The sequence below is a fragment of the Coloeus monedula genome (genome assembly GCF_965178545.1).
Source record: "Coloeus monedula genome assembly, chromosome: 9".
Lineage (NCBI taxonomy): Eukaryota > Metazoa > Chordata > Aves > Passeriformes > Corvidae > Coloeus > Coloeus monedula.
The window spans coordinates 31,534,838-31,548,379 of record NC_138789.1 but is presented as its reverse complement, the minus strand read 5'-3'; the positions used below and the strand labels follow the sequence as shown (position 1 = coordinate 31,548,379).

The window sequence follows — 13,542 nt, the reverse complement described above, 5'->3', positions numbered from 1 at the left end:
ACTAACAAGAAAGCTGTCAAGCTGTGACAGCTGCTGTCTTTGCAACCCCAAACAATCTGTTCAGTGCTAACTCTGACTTATGCTTCCATTTATTATACAGCAGTAATGAGTTCTGGCCTCGGAAGCAGCGTTTGGGGGACTCACCTGGCTGCTTTGGTGGGGATGTGCAGCGTGTCAAATCACATCCGAGCTGGACATGAGCAGTTTGCTGCAGAAAAGTTCTGCTTCTGCCTTTTGAGTTCTTTTTTTAAATTCCAGTGTCAGTCCTTACCTCATTTTTGTACTTAAGTGTGAATCTGGAGATTTCATTACTGTTGGGAGCTAACAAGAGTATGATTTCTGATTTTTCCCCATTGTGTTGAATAATGGATTTCAGTTTAAAGACAACGTGTTTATCCCCAGAAACGAGTGAAGGAATTGGTTCTGGTGCTTAATTATCGCAGGATCTCAGAGACCACAAAAATCCTGGGAAGGAGCTGAGGGCTCAGGCTGGTGCTGCTGTCCAGGTGTCAGCATTCACACTGTCAGCCTTAGCTTTTAAAATGAGAAAAGAGGAAGAGCATTTGACATCTCCTCAAACAACATCTTCCAGCAGTACCTTACCGTCCCTAAATCTGCCTTGCTGCAGTTTGGGCTGATTACTGCAAGCCTGGCCCATCAGAGAGATGGGGTAGGGCTGATTCCTCTTCCCTTCCATCGTGCATATTCGGTGCTGCAGTGTATCCCAGCAAATCACCTTCTGCAGCTCTGCTAAGCCAAATTCCTTCTGTCTCCCTGAACTTTGGGTGCTCCAGCTCAGCCCAGGAGTGCGTGGCCCTAAAGCAGGTGCTTTGCTGTAGGTAGTGAGTCTGTGGGGCACCTCTGGGGGATCCTGGCTAATTGTGGTCTCAAGTCATCAGGTGAGGGCAATAAATTCATCAGAGACCTGCAGGATGGCTCCAGGTCTCAGGTGTTTGATGGTGACTGTGCTGGGTTTGGGGGGGGTCACGCTGCAGGTGGGGGCACAGACAGGCCCCACCATGGCTGTTTGGGGGCTGGGCACTGTGCAGGGTGACCCCAGCAGGGTCACTCTTCCTTGATCCCGATGAGGTGTCCCTGGTGTGGTTTCTCCTTGCCCTTGGTGTCTCCTGCCTGCCTTCCCTGCTCCTGTGGGACTGGAGCAGAGCTCTGCCTGTGTTCCCAACCTGCTCTGAGAGATTTGCCTTTTTAGTTCCAAGCTTTCTTTCCTTGGAAAACTACCAGCTTGCTTTAATTCCTTTCCTTCTCAACTTTGCTGCCAAAAGTTGCTACTTAGTAATTCCTGGAATTCGTTGAAGTCCATCGCTTTTATCTTCCTTGGAGGGGGAGAAGCAGCAAAGGCAAAGCGCTCGTGTCTGTCACAGCCAGGCTCCGGGCCAGCTCTCCCTTCTGGACTGGCACCAGCTGTGTGGCAGCATCCCCATCGCTCCTCCCTGCTCCTCAGTGCCACTCTGGGATGCTGAGACTCGTTTTTCCCCTTCAGCCCCCCCAGACACACTGGAACTCTCAGCAGGCCCGGTGTGCAGTGCACCATCGGGTTTGTGTTTGCCCGGCGTGGTTTCAGTCACTCTCGTGGTGAGGATGGTGCCATCGGCACCACCATCTGAGATGCTCCTGTCCCACTTGTCCCCCTCAGGTTCCTCTTGTTCTGAAGTTCCTGGCAGTGGGAAGTGCCCGGAGCAGAGGGGTTTGTTCCTTGGAGCATTCCCAGGGGTGGCAGGAATTGTTCTGTCAAACGGGATGTGGACACGTGCAAGGGGAGGGAGAGTCCTGGCAGCCAGGGCTGAATCACAGAATCAGGGAAGACCCTGGTTGGGAAGGACCCACAGGGATCCTCAGTCCAATCCCTGGCCCTGCACAGATCCCCCAAATCCCACCCCGGGCATCCCTGGCAGCGCTGTCCAAACACTCCTGGAGCTCTGGCAGCCTCGGGGCCGTGCCCATTCCCTGGGGAGCCTGGGCAGTGCCCAGCACCCTCTGGGGGAAGAACCTTTCCTGATCTCCAACCTAAACCCCCCTGGCACAGCTGAGAGTGGGGAGCATCCCCTCCCCTGGGGCCAAGGGCTGCTTGCAGCCCGCTCTGGGTCTGATGTGCCATTTCCAGTGCTCCCAATCAGCGTTTGTCCCTGTGGAGCCCACAGGGACCCCGAGTCCTGCTGCAGGGACACGGATCAGGTGCCAGCGTGTGGCTGGAGCTGCACTCCTTGGATGCTGCTCAAGGAAGGGGTTTGTGTTCCCACGCTAGAGCAGCTCCTTTAATAGGGGATCAAACTGCACTTACAGAGCTGCCTTAAAGGGAATATGGGGAGAAAAGCGCTTTGCTGGAAAATAGAAAGATTAAAGAGATGCAGCATGAGATAAACCCCAATGGGCAGAGAAACAAAGCAGTTCTTCCAGCTTGCCTTTTCTTCTGCAGCTCCCTCAAGGTCTTTGCTTTGCTGCTTTTTGGGAGGCTTCATTAAGTTCTTCCCTCTTCTTTTTTTTTTATCCCTGAAATACCTGTAAAACAGATTGTTCAGGTTTCCTGTCTGAAGGCTTATTACTTACCATTTTGTGATGCTGATTTTTATGTTTTCCACCCACATAACAATTACTGGTGGATTTTAAGCTTTGCACTCGGCACCGGGAGGTTTTCTGTCCAAACCCATAAATGGCACAGCAGCCAGGGATTTGGGTGGATACAAAGCAATCCATGAGCTGGAGCCGAGGGAGGAGCACGTTTAGGAAGCGGATGTGCCCTGTGACATCCCAGATCCCATGCAGGGAATGCCTGAGGATCCTCTCTCCTGAGGGGTTGGCACAATTGTTCAATTAATCCACATGGAAATACAGGGTTGGTGAAGGGAAATCCTGAGCAGGAAAGGGAAACCTGAAGGAAGGTACATTGAGATGGGATATTAGGAAGGAATTGTTCCCTGGGAGGGTGGGCAGGCCCTGGCACAGGGTGCCCAGAGCAGCTGGGGCTGCCCCTGGATCCCTGGCAGTGCCCAAGGCCAGGCTGGACATTGGGGCTGGGAGCAGCCTGGGACAGTGGGAGGTGTCCCTGCCCATGGCAGGGGTGGCACGGGGTGGGATTTAAGGTCTTTCCAACCCAAACCAGTGTGGGATTCTGTGAAAAGCTCAAAAGAGACAGCGGGTTCCATCTAGAACTGAATTCTTACCGACACCTCCTGCGTTTGCGTATAAATTTTATGGAAATGTACATGTCAAGATCCCAATGAATCTCGGATTCTGAAAAGTCATCAAGAAAAGCTGGAATAAATCAGCCTGTTACTTGCTGAGCCCAGTGGTTGTTCCAGTCGTGTCTCTCAAATGTTTCTGCACGGCAGAGAAGGTTCTGACGTGAAGAGTCATTATTAAACCACTCCATTAATCTGCGGAGAGGTAGGGCTGCTGCTCTGAATAAATTAGAAAAATTAAATAATCCAGAGTATCGAAAGCCCATCTTAATTATATAAAGTACAAGTATATAAAGTATATAAAGTACAAGTAACACTGTTTATATAATTACATGAAGTACAAGTAACACTGTTTGATTTGGTACTCTATTGGTAAAACACTCTGAGGGTGCATATACATAAAAGAATATATTTCAATATTGCTGACATCGGTTTTTCTGAGCACAAAACACATCTCAGAAAACCTGTTCTCTTACCTGGAATTTTTTATCTTAACACCCTGGAAAGCAATTTCACTAACAAAAGATGACATTAAGATGCCAAATTAAAAGCTGATGAAAACAGGGAAAATAAAAGATTTTTTTTTTTCTTGACATTTACAATTAATGCCACAAAAACGTTGGTTTAATCAGACAATATGGGGGCTCACAAAGGTGAAATTGGAAGTTTCCAGACCTGAATGCTTGTGTAAAAGTTAATAAATTCAGCTCGTAATCATTATGCACATGCTAGTTATAATAATTTACTGTCCATACCAAATCTTTATAAGCATTGTAATTAAATATAAAATGCACATTAGAATTATAATGAGTAATTAGGGCAACATAACTAATGTGCATAAAAGTCCCGAAGCTCATTAAAATGTTAAAAGAGGAAACCTGCTCGGGCTGGAGTTGGTGTGTTGTCTGTGCCTGGGAATGCCACGGGTTTAACTCTTCCTTTAGACACTTGAAAGCAAAGTGAAAATATTTGGGATGGGGACCAGGTTCAACAGGCCTTTGGGCTGGTTTTGAACAGAACTTCAGGTGTAAAGTTTGGGTTTCTGTGTGAAGGCATTAGGGAGCTCAGATGTGCAGAGTGTCAGGAGCAGGGACTGGTTTGGGTTGGGAGGGACCCTCAATCCCATCTCATCCCACCCCTGCCATGGGCAGGGACCCCTTCCACAGCCCAGGCTGCTCCCAGCCCCAGTGTCCAGCCTGGCCTTGGGCACAGCTCTGTGTTGGGTGAGACCTGCGTGGGTCCCATGTGGTGACACCGAACCCTCGGTGACCCCTGGCAGCACCTCCCGGCCATGCTGGGCCCAGTTCTCCTCCCTCCCACACTTCTGCTCAGCCCCCTCTGGGGGGGGATCCATAAATCTGTGTTTTTGGGGATGATAAACGCGTATTTTGGCTCAGGCCCAGCTGTCCCTCCCGAGCCATCTCACGGGGGACAGACGTGGAGGGCGTTGGGAAAACTCCAGTGAGGCGGCGTCTCGGAGCACCCACTCCAAAGAGCCTTTCCCAGCAAGGCACTTACAGCTATTGGGAAACTGATATTAAGTCAGTTCCCGTAATTCATTTCCAAGCCAGGAATTAGGCATTTATTTGAAGTGCCCTGCTCTGCAGGGATGAACCACGGGAGGGGATTGAACAAGGAGCCACTCTAGGGAGGAAAACCTCTGGATCTGAGTCACAGGAGCCAGTGCTGCTGACAGACACAGATAATCACATTTTTCCTCTATCATTTTATATAACCTTTATTTAGGAGGCCTACAAATGACAATACATTTTAAATTATTCGTTTTACACCACGTTTCCTTGTTAACATCCCTGTTAGATTTTATTGCGGCGTCTCTGTCAGCCATTGATTTGTCTGGATAATCCTGCCCTGGGAGCTGCGGGAGGCTGTCCCCACTTCCCTCCTCCTGCAGCCTCTCCCAGCTTACCTCCCTCCTGCTGCTCCATACCTCTGAGCCAAGGTGTTATTTCCTTGCTGGCTGTTTATTCTTATTTATAATGAGCTGCTCCACACACCCTCAGACACAGGACTGTGCCGGCTGCTCAGTGGGAATCCCTTCCCACATCACTGGCTGAGGGGAAAGCTTCAGCTGTGGGAGTTTGAGGGGATCTGGAGCTGGAATCTCATTTGTCCCACACCTCCCTTCAGCCTCAGCTTCTTTTTAACCAAATTTCTCCTCCCAGTTGTTGTCTCTTCCTGTTCCAGAGGAGACCTTGGCAGCAAGAGCAACAGGTTTTGGGTGTGGGATTTCACCTGGAGCTGCTCAGTCTTCCAGGTCTGATGGATTTTTGGCTCCCTAATCAGTGCTCCAGGAACACAACTGCATCCCACAGTTTGTCTTTAGACTAAAAAGCATAAAATAACCTGACAGTGATAAATCCAAGAGACAGCAGCTCCAACGATCTCTGGTTTGTGTTTCCATGCCTTTATTAACCAGGGATTTCCCGGAGCAGGGAACATTGATTTCAATTCTCGTTCCAAACAAACAGAGGCTGAAATCCTTCTCAGAGGGAGATCTGAGAAAATTTCCTCCTCAGAAGTTTTCCAGCAGTTTCCAAACAGACAGCAGAGCCTGGAGTTGTTATGTGGAGCTGGGATGCAGCTGGCATCCCCTTCCCAGCTGCGCCCGGAGCGCGGGGCCGGGCGCTCCTGCCTGAGAAGCAGCAGCAAGTGTTGTTACACTCCATTTCATCCTGAAACACGTTGTCAGTGGTGTTCTGCTTTTGTGTAAAAACCAGCCAGCCAACCAAAACAAAAGCATCCCCAAAACCCCCAAAACAGCAGCAAAAGCTGAGCAGGCCCAGGGGGAAGCAGCAAGGTGGTACTTCTTAGAAATAAAACAACTTTGTAACTCAGGCCTTTGCTCATCTCTTATTTGCTCTTCCAGTGGTCACATCTTTCATACAACCTGAGGGAAGGAGTGGGAATGTTTTACGTGTCCCTGTTGTTTTTATGGAGTAACAAAACCAATCTGTGTTTTTTCCTGTGCAGATTATGGAGACATAGACATGCAAATTGCTTATATATTTATTATCCCCTTCCAACGTTAATGTTACTGGGTGAAAGCTAATGCATTTATGGATTGGTTTGTTGTAGTCATGGGGATGGGGAAGCTGGAGGCAAAGGGTGAATTTACCAGTCTATGGACTGACTTGTGGGAGGATGGGAGCGATGGAAGAGGGAGAAGCGGCTCTGGTTTAACCCCAGGTGAAGCTCCCTCACCCGGTTTTGTTAAAATCAGGAACTGTGCTAAGTGCTCAGGGTGTGTTTGCTCTCCCTGGCCACGGCAGCTGCATTCCCAGGAGATTCCCCTCCTGCAAGGTGGGAAAACAGCCGCTGGTGTGAGGGAGGGGACGTGGCTGCCACTGCTCTGCCCCAGAGCCGCTGCTGCTCCGTGGAAAACACTGAGCTCCCTTTTAGGCTGTGTCACAGAGCGGGGTTTGGTCACTTGAACACCTTCCAAGTGCTGGCAAAAGCAGGGTTTGACCTGGATTTGTGGAAATGAGGCTTTGCAGAGCTGGGTGCCCGGAGCTGCTCGGGTACTGCGCGGGTTAAAGCGCACGAAGGAAGATCCCATCAGGAGCCCTTCGGGATGATTTACACGGAGGCCGGGAATGCAAAAAGGACTGCAAAGCGTACGATGCAGAGATAAGGCTGCACAAGGGTTTAGCAGCACTCGATTGTTGAGTATTTAAGATTTACAAGGAGATTTGATTGGGTTTCCTGTAATTACAGCAATGCTTAACTACAGATCAGAGATAGCTGCATCCACCCGTAATCAATTCACACCCAGGTACAACGAGGTGTGCACCCGTTTCCAGGTGTGGAAAGGCACCTATCCAAACCCGCTGTGGTTCAGTGAGATATTCCCATCAAATCCCTTTGCCTTCCCCACCAGAGAGGGGTTTGCACCTCGAGGAGTGTGGACACGGGTGGGGCTCACTCAGCACTGCCGAGGCTGGAAGATGCTTCCTTCGGCCACCCCCAAGTTTCCATCCTGCCCATAACCCAAGCCAGCAACTCCTGGGCTTTCTTCCCAGCTTTTTTGAGAGCCCTGGCAGGGTCAGGCTCAGCTGGGGTGGCCCAGGGACCGCTCACCACTCAGGTGGTTCAGCCAAGGCTCATGAGGAGCTCCTGGTGAGGGAAGCAGAGCGAGGCAGGCAGAGCTCTACGTGTCCATAAACACCTTAAAGCAACATCTGGAGAACTGCTCAGGAAAAAATAAACAGATTTTTATTTATAAGTTATGTGGTTTGGTTTTTACAGCGTTTTGATGATGCACATAAATTACCGTTTAAAACCAGAGAACGTACAAAGTTCCAGGAGGAGGCAGTTGTTTCCTTTGATAATCTCTTTCCTGAGGAATTTGCTGTGTTTTATTTTCAGCTGGCGGTTCCTTTTGCTGGCAACAGGAAAACCTGACAATTGCTTTTTATCTTTATTTGTGTCTGTAGTTCTAAGCTCCAAAAGTTTATTACTATTTACAGTGTTTACTATTTAAAAAGACAAAATGCACTTACTGAAACTTCCAACTTACATATGCAGTGGAATCATGGGAAAGTCACTTGTCTCTGATATTTGTGGTTGGCTCATAATTTTGGAGGTTGATTCCTTTAATCTGAGATCTGAAAGGCCCCCTGAGCTCTGGGTTTGTGGGTGTTTGCAGCCAATGCAGGAGATAAGAGGTGCTGGCCCTGGGGACCTGCCACAGCCTCGCAGTGACAGGGGGTCCTCGGAGCCTCTCGGTGCCCCAGTGCTGGGGGTTCCTTTTCCCAGCCCTCGGGGTTTAAACACACCTCGTGTGCACTGATGCTGATGGCTGTGGGTTGTGCTGGGTAACTGTTGGAAAAGCAGCTTTTTCCAGGACTGGATTGCTCTCTCTTCACGTCTCAGCTGGGTTTTTTACACCAGACACACGGAGTAGGATCTGCAGTGTGGGATAATTTTCATTCTGCTGGAGCAAAAAGTGGTGGAATGTGCCTCGAGCTGGAGGAGACCCCGCGCCAGGCGGAGGGGCCGAGGAGGAGCAGCGGCGTTGGGTCACCTGCCTATCCAGATACCAATGTCCACTTTACAATTCTTTTTTTTCAGTTGCCCCCACAATTCAGGAACTTAAATCCAGCGGTGTGGTGCTTGGAGGGAACGGCCTGATCCGGTGCGAAGGTGCAGGAGTGCCTGCCCCGGTCTTTGAGTGGTACAAAGGAGAGAGGAAGTAAGTAGCCACTGCTCGCCCACCCCTCGTGTGCCAGGGCTGCTGCCAGGCTGGGGCTGCCCCGGGGTGACCATTCCAGCAGCTCCCCAAGCTCCAGCAGCGGGTGCTTGGAGCTGCTGGCTCCCGGAGCTGCCCCGTGGCCATGGCTCCTGTTCTGTGAGAGTGGAAATTGCAGTAACAGCCTGACATCCCAGCGTGCTGCAGGAATTGCAGCCTTTGAAGGGGAATAGCCAGGAAAGCACTGGAAAATCTGCAAGAAGGATTTTTGTTTAATTTGTCTTCCTCACTTTGGAAAGCAAGACTTGGAACCGGTGTGAATTGTGCCCCGGTTGTGCCGGGGTGGTCTGTGTTCCGTGGGGTCAGCAGAGCTCTGCAGGTCACTGCAGCCAAGGGGGCCAGGGGAGCACTCCCTGCCTGAACCCTGAAACCTGACCATGTGCTCTGGGTTTGTGTGCAGCCCCCTGCCCTTCAGGGTCATGGGGGCTGTGGGACAGCAACAGGCACCTCTGCAGAGTCACCTTGATTTTAAAGGCAGGTCACTGGACAGGGAGATGTTTTTCTTTTGAACAGGACATTTTGGGTTACAGCTCTTGGCTTGTGCAGGAGCTCATTTTTGTTGGGGTCACACGGTGGTGCAAAAGGAGGTGGATATTGTCCCTTGTAACTGGGGAGCTTTGGGAATTTCCAAGCTCCCAAGTGGTGGGTTTTTCAGCTCGAACATCCCATTAAACCTGGGAGCTGGCAGGAGAATATTAATGACCCTTTTTTCACAGAAAGCCATCTGTCAGCTCCTTTCTCAGCTGCTCCCCTCCTGCAGCATGAGCTGCTGTCCTCCTCCCTCCTTGCTGAGCCATTGCATCCCACCAAACCTTCTCTGAAACTGATCTTTCCTATGTGGACCAGGAAATGTTTCTCCCCTGCTGGTGAAATCCATCTGCATCCCATTTCCATGGCTGCTCATGGTTGTGTTGTGCCTGTCCTGGGGGCGATTGTGGCACAAACACCATTTCTGTGGGAAGGATTTCAGAGCAGGTTTTGGCACTTTGGGTTCCATTAGCAGCTCCCAGCATGCTGATCACCTTTCTGTTCATAACTCTGACCAAATTCTTTTCTGCTGAGCACATTCAGTGCCACAGCAGCAGCAGGAAAAGTGAGGCAGAGCATTTCAGGACACCCAAGCTGTGCTTCTGCTCCTGTTTTGGTTGGTGTTTCACCTCAGCAGGAAACTCTCTGTCCTGCTGGGTCTTGCTTCTCAAATACTGGGTTAAATCTAACACTCCATCCTTTGATAATCATCATCTGATGATCCCTTGGGGGTCCCTTCCAGCTCAGGGTATCCTGTGAGCTGTTGTTGGTACATGACTACAAAGGTGCTGGGGATCTCTGAGCCCCGTCCCTTGCAGGAAAGAGGAAAATACCCCCAGGCTGGTTTTGGATCCAGTGTCTCCCCTCTGCCGCTGAGTGATGGGCAGCCAGCTCAGGATGAGCCTTGGCCAGCTCAGGATGAGCCTTGGCCAGCTCAGGCACTGCTTTAATGCAGAGCTGAGAGGTCCAGCTCTCAGAGGGAGCTCACAGCAGCACCTACATTACCCTGCAGATAATTTGCAGCTGTACTCCACGGCTGAGTTTGCACCCTGGCAGTGCACACCCTTCTGGACTTTCTGCTAACACAATAGAGAGATTCCTACATTTTTTGGATACTCTTGGACTGGGACTTCTCTTTTTTAGAAATCTGGATGGATTGTTCAATAAATTAACAGTGGGAGTTATCCCTGTAATCATAACTGTGCGTGCAGTGTCTGCAACAGGGCTTTTGGGGGTGGAAACTGCATTGTTGTTACTGAGATTAATGTAAATCCAGACCCACCATTCCCAGACTCCAGGGATCATCTCATCATAAAATAACCATTAAAGCTAAACACAGAGGCAGTAACAGACTGCACTGAGGTAAAGTTATTGGTTTTGAGGCAGAGAGGGCTAATTCTGCCTAATCACTGAGCTCCCAGGGGTTCTGTTCAATAACTTCCCACAGGTGCTGGTGCACAGGGTGGGGAGAACTGGGAAGAGAACATTTTGGGGGAGAAGTTAATAAAAGCATCTTGAAATTGTCGTAGAAACATCCCATGGTTGGGTTGGAAGGGATCTTAAAGTTTATCATGTTCCAACCCCCTGCCATGGGCAGGGACATCTTCCACTATCCCAGGGTGCTCTGAGCCCCATCCAGCCTGGCCTGGGGCACTTCCAGAGATCCGGGGGCACTTCAGGGATGGGGTGTTAGAAATGTGTGTGGCTTTGAGTGTTGAGGATTCCCTGTGGAGAGCAGAATGGCTTCACTGTGCCAGCTCTGGACCCACATCTGCTCACAGGCTGTGTTCTGGGGTTACAGAAATTAGAACTCAGACATTAAACAGCCACAGGGAAGAAGCCCAAAAGTCACCTAAATAAAATATTAAAATACTAATTCCCTTTTCCTTCTCAAAGCAAACAAGACTTACATTTGAAATAACAAAACTCATTATCATGGCTTCATCAATTACGACAACGTGCAGGTATTCCAAGATGAAAGCAAAGGCAGGGCCCCGGGGGCTGGCACTGATGGGGAGCTGGGGATGCGTGGGAGCCATCCCTGGAATGAAAAGGAGCTCGCTCTTCCCTTTGTAAGTGGCACAGAGTAAAAGGGGAAGGTACGTGCAGGGTGTCTGCACACCCCGAAATGCTGCTGCAGCCTGGGAGGCCCTGGGCGAGGCCCAGAGCAGGACTGATGAGCGTGTGCTGGTGCTGAGCAGAGCCCAGCAGTGCAGGGAGCAGCTCATGCACGAGGAGGAGCATCTGCTGCCTCCCGCCGCACACGGCCACCCTCCGGAGCTCTGGGAATCGTGGGGCTCACTGATACGCATCTCTGTCCTGCCCCCTTTGCTCCAGAACTTCCAGTCCTGATCCCCAGCGTCAGCCCCTTCCCAGCAGGGATGTGAGGGAAGGGGATATGGGAGCAGTGGGAGGAAGGGGGCACGGGAGGAAGGGAAGGGCCCTGAGCTGGGGCCTCGTCCCCTGGGCAGCCTGGGGAAGGCAGCAGGTCACAACAGGCAGACACTCTCCATGGTTTTGAGGCAAATGTCACGTGTGACAGGGCATGGGGACAGCAAAAATCCCAACGCTCCATCTTCTCTTGGAAAAGAGGGAGATAAACCTTACAACTGAAATGGAGATGGTGCAGTTCAAGCTCTGCTTACGGGTTGAAAGGGTGGAGCTGGCTTGGAAACAGCTGGTACAAACCACAGGATCCCACACTGGTTTGGGTTGGAGAGGGTCTTAAATCCCATCCCATTCCAGCCTCTGCCATGGCAGGGACACCTCCCACTGTGCCAGGCTGCTCCCAGCCCCAATGTCCAGCCTGGCCTTGGGCACTGCCAGGGATCCAGGGGCAGCCCCAGCTGCTCTGGGCACCCTGTGCCAGGGCCTGCCCACCCTCCCAGGGAAGAACAGGCAGAGGTGGACACAGAGCTCTGGCTCTGGTACCCCTGGGAGAGGAGCGGGGATCAAACCCGAGGGACAGTGACCCTGGCTGCAGCTCGGGCAGGTGTGGGAGCAGCAGGGGGGGGTTGGGAGTGAAGAACTCTCTCGGAATTTTCTGCGGGAGAGGCAGGAAACAGGGACAGACATTGGTGGGTTTAGAAGAAGAACATCCAGAGGCTGAGTGGACAAATTTCTGCCTGGTACAGAAGTTTTCTCTTTCTGGAAAAAAGATGAATCTTCCAAATCCAGTGTTCTCCCCAAACCAGGCACTTCAATCCCATTTTTCTGTGTTTTCATGTCCATGGGATGTGCCATGTCCTCTCCTCAACCTTGGGCTGGAGGAGCAGAGTCCTTTACAGCAACACAAACTGCCCAGGGAAGGGAAATCCCTGTGTGAGCAGCATCCTGCAGGGATCCGATGGCAAGAGAGGCACTCACATAACAATGAGGAATGTTCAGTCCACAACCTGTACAAGTGCAATTAATGACAGATTTGCCAAGGTTTTCAGACAGAATGGTGGAAGATGGCATTAATTCCCAGGATATATGATTATATCCTTCAATATAGCAGACAAAAATTGTATTCTTAATCCAAAACTCTGCTCCTTATGGGAAATAGAAGGAATTATGAGTAATAACTGTAGCGAGTTTTTAATAACACGGTTCCCCTTCTCATCTCCTTGTTTGAGCAGACGTGGTTTGCCTACGACAACATCATTAAAGTTGGTCCTCTTGCTTTGTCCTGGTGCCCAGCGATGCTCCTGACATGGCTTTGGGAGCAGTATCCAAACACCTACATTTTTCCTATGGATTTGGGGTGGGAAGCTCAGAGCTGGGTGAAAAGACTCCTCATTTGGCTTTTTCCTGTGCTTCATTACCTGATCCTGCCCTCAGCAGTGCTGCTGGAGCACTTTGTCCCTAATTGCAAGGCTCATTTGCAGCTGCAGAGCCCCATAAATGAAACCATGGTCACAATCCTGACTCCTAATCTTCACCTGCCATCAGCCAGAGCTGTGAAAGGATGCAGCAAACTCCAGAGGCTGAAAAAACCCTCTTAGAAAGACTTACCACGTACCTTTCTGCCCCAGGGAGGGGATTTCAATTTCCAGTTGGCTTTGCCCAGCTTAAAATCCAAGCTGTGCACCCGGGAGCTTCTATCCCCCGTCCTCTGGGCAGGAGGGGCTGTGGGTGTTTCTGTTCCTTCCGCTGCAGGACACGCAGGCAGCACCGTTCCCTCAGCACCCCCAGCCCCGGGGCTGTCCACGAACTCTGCAGTGTGCCAGGACCTGCACAGGCACTGGCAGCTCGCAAAGAGCTCTCGGTGCTCCCAGGGCTGTCTGCAAAACCAGCAAAGACAAGAGAGGTATAAAAAATAAATCTTGGTTGTGGTATGTGAGTTATAGACATTTTCTTTTTGCTTTCTAGACTGATCAATGGTCAACAAGGAATCACTATTAAAAATTATAGTACAAGATCCCTTCTTACTGTTACCAATGTGACAGAAGAGCACTTTGGCAACTATACTTGTGTCGCTGCCAACAAGCTAGGGACGACCAATGCCAGCCTGCCTCTCAACCGTAAGTAACGGGGACGTGTGGCAAATGTTCAGGGTTGGTGCTT

General features: G+C 50.6%; 1 protein-coding gene across 1 annotated transcript in view; it reads left to right on the top strand.

Annotated features, from left to right (window-relative positions):
* NEGR1 (neuronal growth regulator 1) overlaps positions 1-13,542 on the top strand; it is a gene marked incomplete at its 3' end in the record, with an annotated part of 190,156 nt that overhangs the window by 130,811 nt on the left and 45,803 nt on the right. The window contains exons 5-6 of the mRNA XM_082286838.1: positions 8,289-8,409; positions 13,348-13,499. Coding sequence (XP_082142964.1) covers positions 8,289-8,409; positions 13,348-13,499 — 273 coding nt within the window. The remainder of the gene's footprint in view (positions 1-8,288; positions 8,410-13,347; positions 13,500-13,542) is intronic.